At 36.5% G+C, this 21,731-nt stretch overlaps 1 protein-coding gene across 1 annotated transcript in view; it reads right to left on the reverse strand.

Annotated features, from left to right (window-relative positions):
- MAGI2 (membrane associated guanylate kinase, WW and PDZ domain containing 2) overlaps window positions 1-21,731 on the reverse strand; it is a 1,152,561-nt gene that overhangs the window by 488,360 nt on the left and 642,470 nt on the right. The window contains exon 3 of the mRNA XM_036327675.1: window positions 2,995-3,114. Within this exon, the coding sequence (XP_036183568.1) occupies window positions 2,995-3,114 (120 nt within the window). The remainder of the gene's footprint in view (window positions 1-2,994; window positions 3,115-21,731) is intronic.

The raw sequence follows: 21,731 nt of genomic DNA on the forward strand, positions 1-21,731 counted from the left end.
AGGACTTTGAGTCAATTTCTACAAGGGATAACTGTAATTCAGGACAGTCCATCTGATTTCTAATCAAAAAACAAATGCCATTTAGCTACATCTATTCACCAAGATTAAAATTAGAATTGTTGACAATGAGACAAAATGTATACATATGAAAAATGCTTAAAAGAATATATTCTTCTTCATAACTACTTTTCTGATGAGTGTTTTCTGTTCTGAAACTGAATGGTGAGGTGAAGCACAGAAAAAATCATAAGAATGGTTTTCTCAGTTACGAGCAACTTAACCAGACTTTTTATACAAGTCTTTCTTTATCTTGCTAATGAAAAATGAATGGGTGCCCAGTTCCCAAAAAGAAATACTCCAAGTTGGCAAGCATTATAGGCAAAAAGAAGCAGGGGATTTCTCCCTACCTCCAATTGCAGCATTAGCAGCTTTGCTGTTTTGGTTTGTGGGTTGGAATCAGTCTTAAGGGCCCCACATGGTTCACAAGTCTGTTACTTTGATGCTTAGAGTAATTCAATACCTTCTTGATTTCTTTTTTTGGTGGATTCACAAATATTAAAGATTAATTTTCTTATCTTTTGAGAGCTTTAAAGAGTACTAAGAAGGCATGAGAATATTCCAGTACTAGGAGAGAAGGGAGCAATGGCCCTACCACTGAAGAAGGAAGAACATATAATATAGAACAACTGGGATTTTATTGCAGAAATCTTATGAGAGATTGATGTCATGAAGGAGTGACAAATATAAAAGTTCTAGGGTATTTGTTTAGTTCAGTAGCAGATGATTGTTATTCTTTACAGTCTGAGAGCACCAAAGTAGATAAGGTATTCCCTAGTTTTCCTTGACAAATAATACATTAAGGGTTAGCCCTGAATCTAGAGCTCAGGATCAATTCAGAAGGAATGGCAGTAATTTTTATTAGAATGTCAATTCCACTAGTTTCTCAACTATAATTGTAGGAAGATGTGGAGATTCTGAGATTGGAGAACGCACCCTAGGTGTCCATCCAGATAGTTATGTGACCTGAGAAAAGAGCTTTTTATTTATCCAAGTACATAATTTGTAAATAATGATATTGATTCCCCAAAGTCATGTATGTAACTCAGCCTTATTACTCACTGATCAGCTCTGATTACCCCAATGCTGGGGTAATTCAAGTTGGCACCAAACTGAGCAAAGTACTGTCAATGCTGAAAAGAACGCTGAAGAAGATTTAGGACAACCCACTCTGGGGCTCATAAATTGGTTATGTTTGTGTGGTTTCAGGATATTCAACTGGAATCTAAAATTTAAGCTAGACTATATATTTAAATATATTGATATTAAACTTCATGACATCTAATTCATCATGAGAATATTAGAATGAATTTAAAATGAATATTTGGTTTAATAGTTTCACCTTTTATACAGTTGATACAGTTTTTATTTTTAAAACCAGAGAAAAGGTCATATTGTTAATCATTCTACTCTTGGCATGCTTCTGTTTGTTAAGACATTGGTTCTTTGCTATGTAAATATTATATCTAGCTAATGTAATTAAATGTAATACATTATTTTTGCAAATATGCAGCCTAATGAATGCCACTAAATAATGTTGCAAACCCCATAGGAAAATACGCTATAAAACTTTTTGCTTGTTACTGACTTCTTCATATAATGATTTTCTATAAGTTAGACCATTATTTTTTCAGGCATAATTCAAGGCAGGCTTATATGATTAACACAACTTCTTTATTTAAAATATTTTCAATCAGTCTCCACTATCATTTATTTTTGACTATCTGAAGAAGAAACAAGACTCGTGTATAAAACCATTTTCTCTCCATTGGTATTTTTGCCTATATCATGTAATTTGGCAATAAACAACTAAATGTCTCAGCCTAAACTGTCTGAGGAGTGTGAATTAAAAATAAAAAAGAGTTTTTAATACTTTTAGCAACTTAAAAATATTGAGTTCTTAAATAACTATAGTCTCCTGGATCTCTGCAGATAAATGAAGGAGGTAGTGGAGACCCTAACTATTCACAAACCCAGCTTATTTGCTGATGGTAGACCTCAGATATTTTATGGGCTAAGCAGCAGTGTACACGTTATGAGTTTTGTTTATAATATCACTCACTATTAATTGCAGTTCAGTAAACTAGATTCATCTTTAGACTTAATAATACATATAAGTATAATTTACACATATAAGAACTGTAAAGATGGAATGAAAGTATTATTTTCCACTGGTTTTTTTGTTTTATTATTTTAAAATCTCGTTATGCATACACAGACACATAATTTCATTAGACATAAACTATATGCATGCAGGTGTTATTTAAATGTTTAAATTTGTTATGTGTTATTTATTTGATGTTTCAATTTTATCATTCCCTTTTTACATCTAAGACTACTGAGGGCCAGAGATACTAACTGAGTCACATAATACCTATAGTGGGTAAATAATAAGGCAGATCATGGCTCATGTTACAGTGCTCTTTCCATGGAAACCTACTTTCCACATTCAAGGTTTCAATTTCATCTGTTGTTCTTGTCTGACTCAGCTGCACCAGGGGACCTGCGATTGTGCTAGAACTTTGAGTGGATCCACAGGATTATTTCCCCCTCCATCATTCTGCATGGGAGGGAAATGAAGACCAGTTAAGTGAAGTAACTGGAGAAAACTGGAGAGATCATGACAGGACTTGAACCCAAGCCCTGTGCTATTTTAGTTGCTACCTGGATACGAAGATAATTTGTCTGCAAGATCACAACGTAGCCTCAGGAGGAAATCACAGATACTTCAGTGGATACATACATTTCTCTTGGCATTTTAAGAGTAGAATTAATTCAGATGTATTTTAGCCTTCCTTTAGGAAATAGATTTCTAAAACGACCTTATTAAAGCTTTCAATCCGCAAACAGTAGCACATTGGTAACCTGGTATTTTAATGAAGTTGAGAGGAAAAACTGATGCCACAAGGAATAGATATAGCAGTAGAGTTTGCTTACCTTCGTAAGTCCCACTTTCTAGGAGAGCACCACTTTTCTCTAATTCCATAAAATCTTCAACAGTGATGAAGATATAGTCCACTCCGGGGACCTCGCCCTCCTTATGTGGCCTTGTAGTGCCTGAATAAGGAAAATTAAAAATGAAAGACTTTAAGTGGTGTATTGTTGAACTTTAGAAATACCAGCATACTTCTGAATATTCAATAAGACTTGTTTGTACATCCTGCTAGTTCACAGTTTGCATTTGTCCTTCTGTTTGTTTGAAAACAGAAAAGATCAGGGGTTAAAGATTAAAGTAAATATACAAAGCATGTTCTTCATCACATGTATAAAGAGTCCATTGCCTTGAAATGTGGGTTCAAGGATTTTTCAGTGAAAAAAAGGCAGACCATTGTGGCTTTTTTGAAGAGGTGGTTTGAATGCTGGGCCAAGAGCCTGCTAGCTCTGGAATTTACATATCTCATTTCTATGAATGGACCTCCATTGTTCTGTAAACTGCTTTGCTATGACATAAAATACAATAGAAAACAGAAATGTTAGCAAAATGTCAATTTTTAGGAAATGGGACTGCTTTCTCTTGTTAATTTTACACCAAAAAACTTATATGTGATCTAAAGAATCACAAAATCATTGTTACTTAAAATTAAATAATTAAATAATTAGAATTGAGTCATAATTAGAATTGGGTTAGTGTTGTAATGCTCATAACACAATTTCCTTCCTTCCTCCCTCCCTCCCTTTCTTCCCCATTTTCTTCCTTTCTTCCTTCCTTCCTTCCTTCCTTCCTTCCTTCCTTCCTTCCTTCCTTCCTTCCTTCCTTCCTTCCTTCTTTCCTTCCTTCCTTCTTGCCTTTAATTCTGACTGAATTGAGAGGTGACATGCTCCCCGAGGTTACTGCGTGGGTCCAACACTCCCGTGTCTTGTGTCACCTATAAAGTGAATGGAGCATATGTGGACAGCCTGACAGGATGGACAGCCTGTGGCTCAGGACAGCTGCACTGGAGAACACAGGCTTCCAGACCTGCTGTCCAGTTCAAGAGGCAGGAACCAAAATGCAGACACAGTAAAGGCTGTGGGTTTGTTTCCTGGCACGTGTCCTTCCTTAAACATTCCCTAAGCTTCTTTTCTTTTTCAATGCCACCAACATAAGACATTTTGCATGGTCAGACTGGAATTTGCATAACACATACCTGAGAATAGTATGCAGAAGGCAAATATATAAACAAGGTAATAGTACATTGGTAGTATTTTACTAAAATCTCTGCCATATTCTCTATATACTAAACAAAAAGCATTTCAAACCCGTATTTTTTAGTTCCACTTTCCGAAACCTTTATCAACTAAACCATGAAAATAGCCAGTAAGCTCTCCTTTTGCTGTTAGAATCAAATCTGAACTGCAAATGAGAGGCATTGACTAATGTCAGAGTATGCAATGTGCTAAGGAAAATTGATTCGTGGTAAAAATTAATAATATCCATTGAAAACTGGTTTTTAAAGATTTGAAGGCGTTTTCTGTTTTCCATAATCATGTTTAATGACTTTCCCTGAATTTGTTTTTTAATTTGTTTAACTGAGTCACATTTTGCAACATTTCCTACTGTTTTTATTCTATTAAATATAAACCTCCCACACCGAGTATGCATAATGTTGTCAAATTAATGTTTCTATGAGAACCTTCACTTTCAATATCCTGACTTTGATGTGCTTAACCCTTGTGAATTAAAAGTGCTTATCGTGGTTTTGGGCAATCAATTTGTTTTTCTCTCTATTTAGAACACACTCTAGTCATTAAGAAAAATCACATAGAAAAGTTTCAATTTTCCTGCCTAATTTATCTGCATATTTCAGAAGCTGCATGCTCTGATTAATTAACTTCTTGCAGTGTGGTAACGCATTCCCAGCACAATGTGAGCACAGGACCGACCACATGCTTAAGGGCAGTTTCCAGGGCTCCTGACTTGACTTGAGTTACCACTGGTGCTAAATTCTAGGGAACACATTTGTGGTTGTTCTCTTTCTGGGAGGACCATCAGTACTGGGGCTCACTGGGTGGTTTCCATCTTCACCTTGTACCTCGAGGCAACGTGACTGAGTTCTTGCATTGGAGATGGACTCCCAGTGGCTGCAATAGTACCACCTATGACTGTTGACCTGCTTGATGTTGACTGCCTATTTAACCTATTTCATTACTGCTTGAAGAACTTCTACACTATAATCTCAAATGCTGCAATTATTAGCTTTCATATCCATCTTCCATCCTCTTTTCTCATGTTGTTCTTCTTTCTAATTAAAACCTCCAGTCCCTTAAACTCTCCTGATATTCCCCAAATTTGGCTTCATTTGCCTCTCTAACCAACTAAGGGACTGAGAACAACCTAGACTCTCTTCTTTCTATTAGTTCACCTTCACCATTTCCAGACTCTTAATAAGCCCCCACGTTTATTAGCTATTTCATTCATAGACTGCAATTGCTACAGAAAACCATAAACTTTCACTGACATGTAACCTACAAATTCAGATTATCTAATGTCAGTCTGATTCTACTTAATGCATGGTAATCCTTTGTATGTCTTCTTCCTTCTGTGTCACAATGCCAATGGTTTTCTAATACTCAACTTCTTCAGCTTCTTCAGTAGGAGATAATAGTTCATTTTCTTTTTGGTGGAGTAGAAGATAATCTGAAATCAAATTTCCTAAATTTTCCTAAGTTTTGCCTCTATTATCTTCATTATCTCACCCTTAATTGGAAACATACATCCATCTTGCTAAGGCAAATCCTTTCTCATGTCAAAGTTTATTTTTTTTTCTTAATCCTCACCTGAGATTTTTTCCATTGATTTTTAGAGAGAGGAAAAGTGGGGTGGAGAGGGGGAGAGAGAGAGAGAGAGAGAGAGAGAGAGAGAGAGAGAGAGAGAGAGAGAGACATCAATGTGAGAGTAACACGTCGATTGGTTGCTTCCTGCACCTGCTCCAACCTGGGTGGGGATCAAACCTACAACCTAGGCATGTGCCTTTGACCAGGAATTGAACCCTCAACCTTTCTGTGCTTGGGCCAGTGCTCCATTCCTCTTTATAATATTAATGGCACTACTAACAATAATACAATAACATTGTTGATAGCACTACTACCAAAATACAATAACTTTGAAATCTATTATAATCAAAGTTTTAAATGAATTCATTTCCATTTAGCCTAACACTTCTTAAAAAGAAAAAAATTATGATAAAAGACACAGAGTACCCTTTCATGGTCTGGGTGTAAAGAAATATATGTTGAGATATAACTGTATTCCCTTGAAATACATACTAATATGTGGGACACCTGGTTTATACTTATGAGGGTCCTTTGTGTTTTGTTAGACTGATACTTACTGGTAAGAACAGGAAAGCCTATGGACTAGGTTGCAAGACACAAGACCTTCAACAACAAAAGTCAAAAAGCTAATTTTAGATTTATGTGCCCAAGAAAAATATATATTAGTTGGTGGTAATTCAATTGGCACCAGAAAGAAAAGGCAATTGGCTAAAGAAGAAAGCAATTGGTGATCTATGATCATTCCTTTGAAAAGAAATATGATTCTAAAAATCAAGCAAATAATCTAAAATGTAATGAAGTACTCATGATGGTTAATATGTAGGTAAAGGTAATTAATATCTAGACTGCAGAAATTGTTCAGCTGAATTTCATCTAGCAGGTAATGACCTCAGTTTTATGCTGAAATAAGTATAGTTACTTTCCCAATTCAAAAGATTATGAATAGGGGAGTGACTGTGAAGTAAGACTCAACAGTAATAACAAATAATCACCTAGCATTAGGAATAGGGTGGAAGCTAGAGAGGATAAAAGAGGAAGTACAGACGATTCATCAACAGCTAAAGTTGAAGCTCACCTTTTATTGACCTTCTAAATTTGGTTGGGACGTTCCTGAGTGGTGTTTAGAAAAGTTCAATAAATCTTATTATTCAAATTATGGTTTATGTATTTCATTCTTTATGTCTTCTGGACCACTCTTGTAAAGGAAAATTTAATAGAGCAGAAATAGAGAAAATGCGACTAAATCGAATCTTTGCTTTATCTCCTCTTGCTTCATTTCTTTAAAAAAACACCCAACTTATTTAATAATTGTTACATTAAGAAGTGCATGAATAGCACCTCCTTCATGAGTTAATAAAAACATACAGTATTTCTGCTCAAAAGACATGTCTGAAGAGAATGCATTCGCTCCCAAATGCTTAGCTTATTACTGATACATCATGAAAGCACATGAAGGCCTTTTGTCATTTTGTCACCATGGCAACCGAGGATGCCAATGAAATGTCTTACTATTTTTTTAAATGAAGGAACATTGCCTCTTTTGCGTTAGAAAGAAAAGAGTATGATGTTTGTGGTAAACGTAATTCTAAGCACATTTTCCCTCAGCCTTCTAATGTTTCCTAATCTTAAAAATAAAAACAGTCCCTGACTTACAGGAAAGTCCTGCTACCTCGATGATGGTCAGTGCAGTCATCTGTTCTCATCTGTGCTGATGTGCTGACAGTTCCACAGTGCCCACTGCTTTGCAGGCCCCTGGCACATATTGGCTAAAGTAATGGACTGGGAATTGCTTGTTAATAGTCAATGTGTTGGAAGCAGATGGGTCATTGTTTGAAAATCTGAGAAACTGCATTCTTTTCTTATGCATGTTTCCGAATATATTCTCTTTATTCCTGCTGTTTCTCAGCTGCAAGCTGGAGGAAATAGATCTTGACAGCTACAGTGACTTCCTCTGGATTCGACCTTTAATTAACTTACTCTTAGATTTCTGAAGACACTTCTTTAGTTTGTCACTTACTCATTAGCAAGTGTGATCATCACCGGATTCTTGTGTGTACTTCAAATGAAAACAGTCAGGAGACTCCTTGGCCAAAGCCTCCAATCAATATTTACATAATCAGCCTAAGCCTTGGGTTTTATCACATTTATTTTCAATCATATGAAATCCAGAAATATAATTTTATAGGTAGAGCTAAAGCAAGCAAAGCAAATAATACAGCTTGGGTTATTGAGTCCTATGTGATAGACAGATTATAAAGCAATCTGAGCTTTATAGATTTCTTATCATCTGATGGGGTGGATTGGGTTAAGGCCAGAAAAGAAAACTAACTCTGATTCAATCAATCACCTATTCTGTATAAAGAATTATTTCTTGCCACAATAAAACATTATATATATTTTATAAAACACTTAAAATGTTACCTATACATTTGTAAAATACCAGTAGTGATGCTGACTTATTTTCTTTTTTAAATGTTTTCATTGATTTTAGAGAGAGAGGAAGGGGGAGAGAGAGAGAGAGAGAGAGAGAGAGAGAGAGAGAGAGAGAGATATGGATGGTTGCCTCCCATACACACCCCTACCAGATATGGAACTCACAACCTGGGTACATGCCCTCACCACGAGTCAAACCAGAGATCTTGATATTTACGAGAGGACACTTCAACCAACTGAACTACAAGGGCCAGAGCGTGACATTATCTTAACAGTGTATTGCTCAAAACCCCAGTAAGTATTTAAAAACTCTCTTATTCCCCAAAAGAGTGTTCTGTCACTTATTGTTTAAAGCTACATTGACATACCAGTGATTTTTAACTGGTGTACCACAAAAATTTTAAAATGTGCAATACCTATTTAGTCAGGGGCACTGACCTCTTTTCCCTTAGATTATCAAATAAAAAAAATGTCAACAGCCCTAGCTGATTTGGCTCAGAGGATAGAGCGTTGGCCTGAGGAATGAAGGGTCCTAGGTTCGATTCCACTCAAGGGTACATGCCTGGGTTGTGGGCTGATCCCCAGTAGGGGGTGTGCAGGAGGCAGCCGATCAATGATTCTTTCTCATCATTGATTTTTCTATCTCTCCCTACCCCTCCCTTCCTCTCTAAAATCAATAAAAATATTTTTTTAAAAATGACAACAGCCAACACAATAGCCATCTGGTGTGAATGAATCAAAATTATAACTATTTTTTCTCAGATAAGCAAACATTACAACATTTAAAATTATAACATACTTTTTGGTGTGCCACAGAATTTTAGTCATTAGTTTATATGTGCTATGAGATGAAAAAGATTAAAAATTGCTGACATATACAAATAATGTTACATATCTCTCTGACAAAGAGAAGTTTTTGAAGAACAAAACCTCTTCTTGATTGTCTCTGTATATAAAAGTTCAGACTAATATCCCATATGGCACCAATTACTCCTTTACATCTTAACGGTTTGGATTGAGGCAACATCATACCCAAAGGAGCGATTCTGAAAAGGTAGGGTGCACCAAAATCACATGGAGGATTTGTTTGCTGAGTGTCACACCCACAGCTCCTGTTCAATAACTCTTGGGAGGGGCCTGAGAATTTGCATTTCTAACAAGTTCCCAAGTGATGTTAATGCTGGCCTGGGAACAATAATTTGAGAGCCAGTGCTCTAACCTCAGTCACATCTCTGGAAACCCAAACTAAAAGCAGTGTTAAGTTTCATCATTCATTTAATCAAATCAACTCATAAAGCAAGTACTTCGTGACCTTGGCATTGGCCTTAAAATAATCTATTGTTATGTGCTGTGTTCAGAGGAAACACGCTATTCTTGCTTTGCAGGTATACAGGTGAACAGAGTGATGAGAGGTAAACTGTATCACCACAGCGCTCAGTTACGTACCACACATTGCTTTTTCATCATTCTTTTAGAAGTTAATTGAATTTGGAAAATAATGGACTGATTTTTATGTATGCTTGCTTAAAAAGAACTTTTCTTATTATCTGAAGTAATTCAAACTATCCTGGTCTTATGTGACAACAATATGATTTACATGCTGAAAGACATGGGAGGCTTTGATATAGCTTGGCAGGAGTGAAAAATGATAATATGGCAAGACAACCCAGGTGTCTAATGCAAAAGATCTCTTACATTGAGGAAAAAAAACTACAGTGAATACAAAAAAATTACAAATTTGTAATATGGGCTTAATCCACCCCATATTACAAATGAAAAATCTGTGTATCTCTAACAAGCAGAAAAAATAGAGTCTTGATATTTCCCTCTGGCAAGGTATCTGATTGTTAAATGTTAAATTACAGTTTGTTTGCAACTATTCTAATCAGACTAAATCAGGGAATGGGCAGCATGCATTGTAAAATAAAGATCTCTGTTGCAACAAATTATTTAGACAAACGTATCTTTTGATCAACTGTATGATTTCACTTGCACAATTATGTCCCTGGTGCAAACACTAGCAAAACTATAGAGGTGAGAAATGTCATTCGCAAGTCAGTTTATTTTATCGTCCTTTGTTGCTTGAATTCAGAAGCCATGATACTGAGTAAGAAAGACAGGCAATGTTTGGGGTGATCATTTTTGAAGTTTACCCAAGGTTACACATTTTCAATTTTAAGGCCTACACGAAATGACCATAATTATTGACAGAACCAAGGCATTGTTGACCACTGACACCAAGCACCCACACACTGAAGAAAAGCTAAGACAAAGTGATTCAATTCATAATTGCTATATAGCATCTGAGTCATCACTACGTTGGAGACAACAAATTAAATCTAAATCTTATCCATTTCTCTACGGATGGGATTGTTGAGAAAATGTTAGCTGTGTACATTGCTTTTCTCATGAAAATTCACAGTCCAGAATAATCCACTGCTCATGGACATGACTAGATAAAATGACTCACCAAAGTAAAACCAGATTTCTACATAGCTATATTACTGGCTCTTTTAGCCATTGTCACAGTATCAAATAAACCTAACTCCAGGATAAAGGAATACTTCACTTTTACTGATGAAAAAGGGTAGAAAACCAAAATCTCAGGGTTCCTGAATAGACTATTAATTTCCTGATTTTTTAAGAGAAAAGATGAATTTCCTTTTTGTTACCAAGTAATTCCATTTTAAATGTTTGATTTTAATTCTTCATATTTAATTTTGGTAGTTCTATAACTGACATTCTATAGGATTAATTGAAAGAGGTTTTGACTCATTAACAGATAATGTTTCAAGATCACATAGTGGATGAAAAGAAAGGAAAGATTAGTTCCTTTTTATAAACACAATAGATATTTAGTTCAAAGCTTTTATACTCTCCTCATGTAAACTTAATCTGGGCCAGAACTAAACTGTACAGATACCACCAGCCCTCTGAGCAATGCAGAGACACTCTACTCTTTGACCTTCCTTGCACAGAAGATTTAGTGGATCATAACTTTATCATTTTATCTCTATTAGAATCTTGCAATGACATTAAATTTTAGTATCAGCATATGTCTCTATAGCATTATATATTCCCTAGGTAGGTCCTAGAATACAGAAGTTACAGAATACTAGAAAGTTCAGATGAAGGTAAGAAGGCAATTAACTATTAAAGGATTTCAAAATACTGAAATGCCCGCCATATTACATGGCACAAATCATCTATTTAGTGGCCAACTTGTACCCATTTAAGTTCTCAAGTATACACATGTCAAATGATCATGGAGGAAAGAAAAGAAGGAAAGGAAGTTGGGAAATGTTATTAATGTATAGATGCCAGATAGGTTTCAAATGCATTTTACATGTTATCAAATATGTAAATCAAATGATGGTGTTCTTTATTACAAACAAAAATCTAGACTTCTGCTGAATTACTATAAACAAAGCAATAACCAAAGAAAAGAAAAGAGAAGAGAAAGGAAAAGAAAAGAAGAGAAAAGAAAAGAAAAGAAGAGAAGAGAAGAGAAGAGAAGAGAAGAGAAGAGAAGAGAAGAGAAGAGAAGAGAAGAGAAGAGAAAAGAAAAGAAAAAAAAAAGAAAAGAAAAGGATGTGAGTGATGAATATAGCAAAGTATCATATGAGAAGTTTCCTTGTGTAAATACTAATATTAATAAGCATTAATAATTATTCAGTTCTAACCTGCGTGAGGCACTGTATTTTGCACTTTACTCTTTTACTCCTGCATAAGCTCTTCTACTTCTTTTAATAGTTTCATAAGGTGGGTAGCATTCTACTCATTTTACAGCTTGATTAACTTGCCCAAATCACAGGTCTGGTAAGTGGCAAAAGTCAGGATTCAAACCCAGTCAGTCTGGCTGCAGAGGCCAGGCTCCTATGTAATAGGGCACTCCACTCTCACCCATGAACTGCCCTATATAGATTCTGTTGTCTGCCCTAAGAGAATAATAAACCTAGGAGTCAAATATCTTATTGAGAAGCAATGAGAACTCAGCCATCACCTAAACTGTTTCTGAGTTAGGATAGAGATATCCAGGATCATAACTCAGGACTATAAAGAACATAGCAGGTAAACACAAAGGAGAGATATTTTTGCCATGAAAAGCCCAAACTTGTAAATCTGTGAAGCTACAGATATTTTAAATGAAATATAATAGAGCTCTGAACAGCAGAAAAGTAATCTCACAATAGAGAAATTACAAAATATTAAGTATTAGATAAAGTTTTAAATATTCAGATCATGTTTCCCTTTTACAAATCACATTATAGAAATATGACTTCTAGCCTGACTGGCATGGCTCAGTGGTTGAGTGTCAACCTATGAACTCTATGAAGGTCATGGTTCATTTCCTGGTCAGGGCACATGTCCAGGTTACAGGCTCTCCCCAGTGGGGGGCATGAGGGAGGCAGCCAATCAATGATTCTCTCTCTCTCTCTCTCTCTCTCTCTCTCTCTCTCTCTCTCTCTCTCCTTTTCTCTCTGAAATCAATATATATATATATATATTAAATGTGACTTCTAGAGATGTCAACAAATATTTATTTGGTACCTACACTGGCTGCTGGGAAGAAAAAAAAACTTAAAAAAATTTTTAAATTAGTCTTTCATCAGGAAGGCATCAGATTATAAAGATACATACAACCGCAGCCACCTGTATACTAATTATTTCAAAATAGTACTGAAAACGATAAATACAATATATATTTTTAAATATCTTAGAAAGATAAGTGATAGTTTAAAGCAAAATACAACAATATATAATGAGATTTATAACATACAGTGAATTAAAATGAATGACAATAGCACAAAGGGTGCGGGAGGGGAATGGAGGTGGGCTATGGTAAACTTCTGATAACGTATATGAAGTGGCATATTACTTCATGGCTGACATGGTAAGTTTAAGGTGTAGAATATAAAGCTTAAAGCAACCTCTAAAACGCACATGCAATTAAAAGACAAAAATCACCAGATTAGAATAAAAAAGCAAGTCCTAACTCTATGATATGTCTTATAGTATAAGGAATACATTTCAAATACAAAAAAAATAAGGGGAAATTGAAAGAATAGCAAAAGATATGCCACATTAAGATGAAATAAAGCTGGCATGCTATAATAGTATTAGAAAAAGTAGACTTCAGAGCAAAGAATATTAAGAAATAGAGGGTCATTTCATAATGAAAAGGTGTCAATTTATCAAGAGGACATACAAATCTTAAAATACATTCAACAAGAAACATAGAACTTCAAAATACATGCAGCAAAAACATAGAACTTCAAAGAGAAACTGAGAATTCCACAATTATACTCAGAGATTGCAATACCCCACTTTCAATAATTGATAAAACAAGTAGACAGAAAATTAGTAAAGATGTGGACTTGAACAACACTATCTACCAACTTAACCTGACATTTATGGAATACTCCATTCTACTGCAGAATGCCATTCATTTTTTAAGTGCATATAGAAAATTTACTACCCTAGCCGGTTTGGCTTAGTGGATAGAGTGTCGGCCTGTTGACCGAAGAGTCCTGGGTTTGATTCTGGTCAAGGGCACGTACCTTGGTTGCAGGCTCCTTCTGGCCCGGGCCCTGGTTGGGGTTCCTGCAGGAGGCAACCAATTGATGTGTTTCTCTCACATCGATTATTTTTCTCTGTCTTTCCCTCTCTCTTCCACTCTCTCAAAAAATCAATGGAAAAATATCCTCGAGTAAGAATTAGAAAGAGAAAGAAAGAAAGAAGAAAGTTTACCAAGATAGGCCATATCTGGATCATAATACAAGTTTCAATACTTCAGTATGGATGAAACAAAAAAAAAATTGTTTTCTGACCACAATAAAATTAAATTGGTGACCAATAAAAGAAAGAAATCTGGAAATGTCCCAAATGTATTGAAGCAAAACAACACATTGCCAAATAGCCCATAGGTCAGTGATGGTGAACCTATGACACGCGTGTCAGAGGTGACAAGCGAATTCATTTCTTTGATTGATTTTTCTTTGTTAAATGGAATTTAAATATATAAAATAAATATCAAAAATATACATCTTTGTTTTACTATGGTTGCAAATATCAAAAAATTTCTATATGTGACACGGCACCAGAGTTAAGTTAAGGTTTTTCAAAATGCTGACACGCCGAGCTCAAAAGGTTCGCCATCACTGCCATAGGTCCAAGAAAAAAATCAAAAAGGTAATTAGAAATTATTTTGAACTAAGTAAAAATGAACACACAGTATAACAAAAATGTGTAAGATGGTAATAAATCAATAATTAAAAAGTTATAATTCAATATATCTATATTAGAACATTAAAAAGGTCTCAAATCTGGAACTAGAAAAAGAAGAGCAAGTGTTGGTTTGCAAACTGGTCCCCTACACAGAGGACAGGAGAGATGGAAGAAAGAGTCAGACTACTCTGGATTGGTAGGTGGCAGATTTAATAATCAAGTAAATTTACATATGAGGTTTATGTTGGGTGGTCCCAAGAGAAGTAGATCTCCATGCCTGCCAGGCACAATCTTAGAAGTTTATATAGAGGCCTTCTCTGGGTTGGGTTACATAATCCATCCAGATGGTCTTAACAACACACTGCTGGCTCAAGGCAGCATCCTTGTAAATGCTCCTCCAGTGGGAACAGTGGGCAGAACATATATTGAAGCAGGGGTCCCGCGGGGGTGAGGCCGACGGAGTCCTAAGGAAGCATGCCCGACTCCGGAGACCAGGTTCAGTGACGCAGATCTAAGTTTATTGTGTAAGTGCAGCAACATATATAACATTCCAGACCAATCAGAAGTTTACACCATCCTTAGGGCAACCAATGGTAGGAAAGATCAGGGTACTGTGCAGTGGCTCTAGGAGACTTGCTCAGGTGGGCGCTGCCACTTCCCGGTGTGCCGAGGAAGCTTGTATAGGCGGAGTGCGCTCACGCCATTGCATCTGCCACTGCACTGAGATAAATCTCCTGAGCTCTTCCCACAATATATTACAAGAGTAGGTGAGGAGGGGAGGAGGAGAGGAGCCTCCAAATAGGGCTTCCAGTTCAACAGGTGATCATATCTTCTCCATGACTTCCTTCAAATTAAACCCAAAGTAAAAGAAAGGGAATAATAAAGATCAGAGTAACAGACAATAAAATAAAGAGTAAATAATAGAGAAACAATAAAACCAACAGCTGGTTCTTGGAGAAGATCGATAAAATTGATAAACCTAGCCAGACTGACCTCAAGAAACAAGAAAAAAACACAAATTACCAACATTAGAAATGAAAGAAGTAAAATCACTTCAGATTTAACAGATATTAAAATCTTATTAACGGGATAGTATTGACACATTTATGCCAATAAAATTGACAACTTAGATTAAATGAACAAATTTCTTGACATAACTAAAGCACATTTAAGAATACATGCATAGCCTGAATAGTATAAAAGTGTGTGTGTAGTGCGTGTGTGTGTGTGTGTGTGTGTGTGTGTGTGTGTGTGTTTGAGTTTGCAGTTAAAAACTATCCATCCACGAAAACTCCAGGGCCAGATGACTTGGCTGGTGAATTCTACCAAACATTTAAGGAAGGTATAATACCAATTCTACACTAACTCCAGAAAAGTGAAGAGACAACAATATCCAATTCATTTAGCAGGCCAGTATTATCTTATTACCAAAACAAGGCCAAAATTACAAGAAAATAAAATTATACACTAACATCTCTCACCAACATTTTTATACATATAAAAACTCTTACAATATTTTAGCAAATAAATACAGCAATATGTAAAAAAGATAGTGCATAATGTCCAAGTGAAGTTTGTAGCAGGCATCCAAAGTTGCTTTAACATTAAAAAACCAGTTAATATATTTTACCAGGTTAATAAACACATATATAATCCATTTAATCAGAAACATATGAAAAGAAGATTTGACAAAATAAAAAATCAACTTCTGATAAAAACTCAGCAAACTAGGTTGCAAATCCTATCTAATAATAGACAAACATGGTAATAAACCGTAACTTCGCTACCCTTCCCATAGGCTAATCAGGGCAATATGCAAATTAACTGCCAATCAAGATGGCAGCCGGCAGCCAGGCAGCTGAAGCGAACAGGAGGCTTGCTTGCTCCAGTGATGGAGGAAGCCAATGTTCCCTGCCTGCCACTGCCGGCCTCTGAGCAGCAGTCTAAGAAACAATTTTGCAATTATAGAAGCTAAACAAGCTCCAGAAACCTGCTTTCAGCCAGCTTCAGCCTCAGAGCTTAGAGCGGCAGTGATGGCAACAATGTTTCAATTATAGAAGCCAAACAAACCCAGATCTGCTTTCAGCAGCCGAGGTCTAAGAGCTGGAGCCGAGCCTCAGAGCTGAAGCCGGCTCTCAGCTCCAGTGACAGCTATAGAAGGTAAATAAATCCCAGAATAAAAAAAAAAAAAAGGAGAGGCTGGGAGCTTCAGTTGCCAGCCAGCCTGAAAACAGCCCTCAGCCCCTCACCCAAACTGGTCAGACACCCCTGTGGGGACCCCCACCCTGATCCAAGACACCCTTCAGGGCAAACCAGCCGGCCCCCACCTGTGCACCAGGCCTCTATCCTATATAGTAAAAGGGTAATATGCAAACTGACCCGAACAGCAGAAGGACTGGGAATGACTGGTCACTATGACACACACTGACCACCAGGGGGAAGACTCTCAATGCAGGAGCTGCCCTCTGGTGGTCAGGATGCTCACACATAGGAGGAGCTCTGCTCAACCACAAGCCAGGCTGATGGCTGCCAGTACAGCAGTGGTGGTGGGAGCCTCTCCTGCCTCCTCAGCAGCGCTAAGGATGTCCGACTGCAGTTTAGGCCTGCTCCCTGCTGGCAAGTGGACATCCCCCGAGGGCTGCCGGGCTGCCAGAGGGATGTCTGATTGCCATCTTAGGCCCAATCCCCCAGGAAGCGGGCCTAAGCCAGCAGGTGGTCATCCCCTGAGGGGTCCTAGACTGCGAGAGGGCACAGGCGGGGCTGAGGGACCTTCCCCTTCCCCCTGAGTGCACAAATTTTTGTGCACCGGGTCTCTAGTATGTGTATACATACATATATATATCTAACATATATATATATATATATATATATATATATATATATATATATATATATATATATAGTAACATATATATGTAAAAATAGCATTTACATAGTGTTTAAATGTGCACAACTTGTACGCCTACAGCAAAATTATGGAAAAAATGTGTGACTATAAATACCAAATCCAGTATTACGGTATCTTTGAAAGATGATAGAGGAAAATGGGTCAAGAAGGGAATTTAAAGAAGGGTATAATGGAGGAGATTCAACTGTATCTGCAATGTTTTATTAAAAATAAAAAGATCTGCCTTGACTGGTTTGGCTCAGTGGATAGAGCGTCGGCCTGTTGACTGAAAGGTTCCCAGGTTAGATTCCGGTCAAGGGCATGTACCTTGGCACATCCCCAGTGGGGGGTGTGCAGTAAGCAGCTGATCGATGTTTCTCTTTTATTGATGTTTCTAACTCTCTATCCTTCTCCCCTACTCTCTGTAGAAAATAAATAAAATATTTTTTAAAAATCTAAGTAAAGACAGAAAAATATTAAAATTTATTAAATTTTGACATATACTCGAGTGATTGTTGTAATCTTTTTCCACTCTGGAGGCTTAAAGGATGATAATAAATAAAATGAAATACTAAGTAACATTAACATAACATTTATAATTATGCTATGGTTGAAAATGCTTATGATGAGTAATGTTACATTAACACAAGTCAAAATTATTATATAGGAAGACAGCAATTTTGTAAATGCATATATGCATGTGCATAATAGTCTGCCATATATTTACCACAACCTATTTATCTGCTACTAATGAGAATCAATGACATTTTTGTTTCCAAATTTCACTGTTATAAAGAATGCTACAATAAATATTTTTATATGTCTCCTGTGCACATGTTTTTTCTATTCAATATGCTTAGCAATATAATCATTACTATAACAATAGTATTCCTTTATTAAGCTATGGGAGAATATAATGGAAGGACCCAAATATAATGTTGAAAAAAGATAGTAGAATCTAACTCCTGTTCCTTGCCTACAGAAAACAGCCAACTTCTACTTGAAAGAAAATCTGACAATTTATGACAGGCTTAAAGCAACCTTAAGCACTGCCAAACAATTATACTTACATAACCTCATTTCCTTCCTTTCTCTATTTTTTCAAAACTATTACTTTCTCTTCACACCTTCTTCCTTCTTAAAGTCATATATTCTTGGTTATTTCCTGTCTCTGTTACATAGTCAATCCCACCCTTATAATCAGACACAGGTTGAAATTGATGTTACTTGGATATATATTACCAGAACCTCATTGATGGGCAGTTGACAATAAAGAAATATTAACATTTAAAATGTATAAATATTTTGATCAAAGAATCCTACCTCTAGGAATTTATCACACAGATATTCTCTCAAGGACTCCAATATGTATACACAAAGATGTCCACTGCAGCATCTTTGTAATAGAAAAAACGAAATATAAAATAATTGCTTCCTCACTATCTTCAATTCCTAATTAAAAAGGCTCAGTACATCAGAGTAGTAGGAAAAGAAGAGCTCTCTATACCCCATGCTTACATTCTAGGTCTTATTAGTCTTACTTCCAAAGATACAATAGCTATTACCTGAAATATGTTCAATCCTTAATATTTTCTTTCAACAACTTGTATCTTCCTTCACTAGTCTATCACTCATTTCGGCATCATGTAGGGTAGGAGCTCTCAGTTATGATTGTACATTAGAATCACCCGGGGAGATTAGAAAATCAGCGGCTACACCTCAATGAATCACATCAGAATTGGGGGGTTCGTGCCCAGTCATTGCTTCCCAGGTGATTGTAATGTCCATCAGCCAGAGTTGTGTACCACTGATCTCTGGATATCATCAGTAATTTGGTTTATCATCAGAAAGTGAAGTTCTTCAATTGAATTCCAATTGATTCCTGTCTAGTCTGAAAATTTAGAGACATAGTGAAATTTATTTTGTTTTCAGGAATCCTGATGGTTGCCTCTATAGTTTTTATATAGTTTTAAGTCTGCTGATGTCAGTCAAAATATTTTGCTATTGAAATTTGATACATTGCAGGTTTACACAGTTTTCACCCTGGGTGACCAGTCTCATGACTTAAAGAGTTTGGCAAACTCATTCTCTTACACATTTCAGCATTCTACGTCAATAGGCGTTCAGGCCAGGCCCAAGGTGGCGATTCATTTCCTTTAGCTGGAACATTCTGACTGGTTGCCCTTTGCTGATCTTGAGCACCTTGTTAAACTTTGTTCTATTTCCCTCAAAGACTTGTTGAAAAAAATATTAATCTCTACTGTTTTATGTCTGGTCCTTTTTCTTGGGAATGTGTGAGTTGTGATCAAAAAGTAAAAAGACACTTTTTAAAAATTTTGTATTTTTAAAAGATTTCTAAAACTAAAACTGTCAGAGGAGCATGAAAATGAATATTTACATCATAGGAGTCAATACACTTATTCCAACATACTACTAAAGTAAAATTTTCTTTTACAACTCCACTTTTAGAATTGCTTTTGGATTCAGTGGCACCTTTTTGGAACATCTACCACCATAGCAAAATTTCAATGTCAGAGGCTGAATTTGACTTGTGAAGATAGCAGCTAGAAGTTGTTCAAATCGAAATCTAAGTGAATTTTTTACATTGCAAATTAAAAAAGTTAATACCATTGGGTTCAAAACAGAGGTGTGACTAAAAGTAATGAAACTATTTTCTTTATTACTAATCCTGGCAGGGAGAGTAATTGACAATTTCTTTTCTTTTCTTTTTTTTTTTGGTCACAGCAAGCTGGAGGGACCCAGCTGTCAAATTATCCAGAGGTTATTAAAGGCCTGTACTTTGGCATGGCCATTCCTATTGTTACTGGGATAATGTCACACAGATGGGGACGATGGTATACAGAAAAGAAATCAGTTAGCCTCTGGGATGAAGTAAATTTTTTATTCTCCCTAGACCTGATAGTTCTCATTTGTAGAACGAAAATAATAATGCCAGCCCTGTGAAAGTGCTGTGAGCATTAAATGAGAAAGTATTTTTAAAGGCTTTATGCCAACACTTTTCTCGTTCTGATGTGCACAGGGGACTCCTTAGGATCTCATTAAGATGAGGCTTTTCATCAGTAGATCTGGGCACGGCCTGAGCCTGTGTGTTTCTAACACGCTCTCAGGTGATGCTGATGCCCCCAACCACACACACAGTTAGAAGGCCCTAGCCTGGCTGGAGCAGGTAAGTCATTAACTCAGTAAGGGTTAAATTTCATTCCTTCTTGAATGCCAGGTCTCCATCTTTTATCCTTTAGGGCAGCGGTTCTCAACCTGTGGGCCGCGACCCCCTTAGGGGTCAAACGACCCTTTCACAGGGGTCGCCTAAGACCATCGGAAAACACATATATAATTACATGTTTTTGTGATTAATCACTATGCTTTAATTATGTTCAATTTGTAACAATGAAATTGGAGGTCACCACAACATGAGGAACTGTATTAAAGGGTCGCGGCATTAGGAAGGTTGAGAACCATTGCTTTAGGGGCTTGGATTTTGACCAACAATTGTAAGCATTGATTCTACTGCATGAGAGATCCTGGGTATTAGCACAAGAAAAGTGACTCCGGGTGCACACACTAAAAAAAGATGAGCCTCCATGTGTATGGGCTTAATATATTCACTCGATAATAAAAATGACTTATGTTCCTATTGTCTGAACTATCATTTCAGAGAAGGGGTAGACAGTCATCTGGGGCTACAAGTAAGAAACAAAACATCATTTTGGAAGGGTCTCCAAAAACAAATGCCCCATGTGTCATTTCCATGGGAGTTGGCAAAAAAAATGAACCAGAAGAACTGAAACCAGGCAAAAATAGGCTTTCGGAGTCAGGCGGTTTGACCGGGGATTACCTCTTGAATGAATAGTAAAAGGAGAAAGAGCCTTTCATAAAATACATACAGAGAGTACATAGGTGGAGAGGACATTGTTTTTTTGTTAAAATATTTATGGGCAGTTATAATGAAAATATATCTTTGTCATTCCAAGTCAATAATGATATTCTGCAGTAGTCTTTGTGGTCCTTTCACTAAGGATGGCTGCTAGCTATTAATCATTTCAAATGTAACAAAAAGATATAAGGAATATAGGCATACTGAAATAAAATTAAACCTTGCTCAGCTCTAAATACTATTCTGTTTCAGGTGGCATGATGATGTCTGGTTAATAAGCACAATACACACACAATAGTCACTTCGTTCCTTTGTACCCAGATAGTGTCACCTCACACTGCCAAGCAGCTACTCAAACACAATCAAGAAACAGATGCATTCTCAGTGGTGATTCAGGGAGTTCTGGCGAGTAGTCTTTTAGCAGTCCTTGACAAGGCACCTTCATCATAGTTCATGAAGCTTAGAAAACACTCTATC

Source organism: Myotis myotis, unplaced genomic scaffold (assembly GCF_014108235.1).
Source record: "Myotis myotis isolate mMyoMyo1 unplaced genomic scaffold, mMyoMyo1.p scaffold_m19_p_11, whole genome shotgun sequence".
Taxonomy (NCBI): Eukaryota; Metazoa; Chordata; class Mammalia; order Chiroptera; family Vespertilionidae; genus Myotis; species Myotis myotis.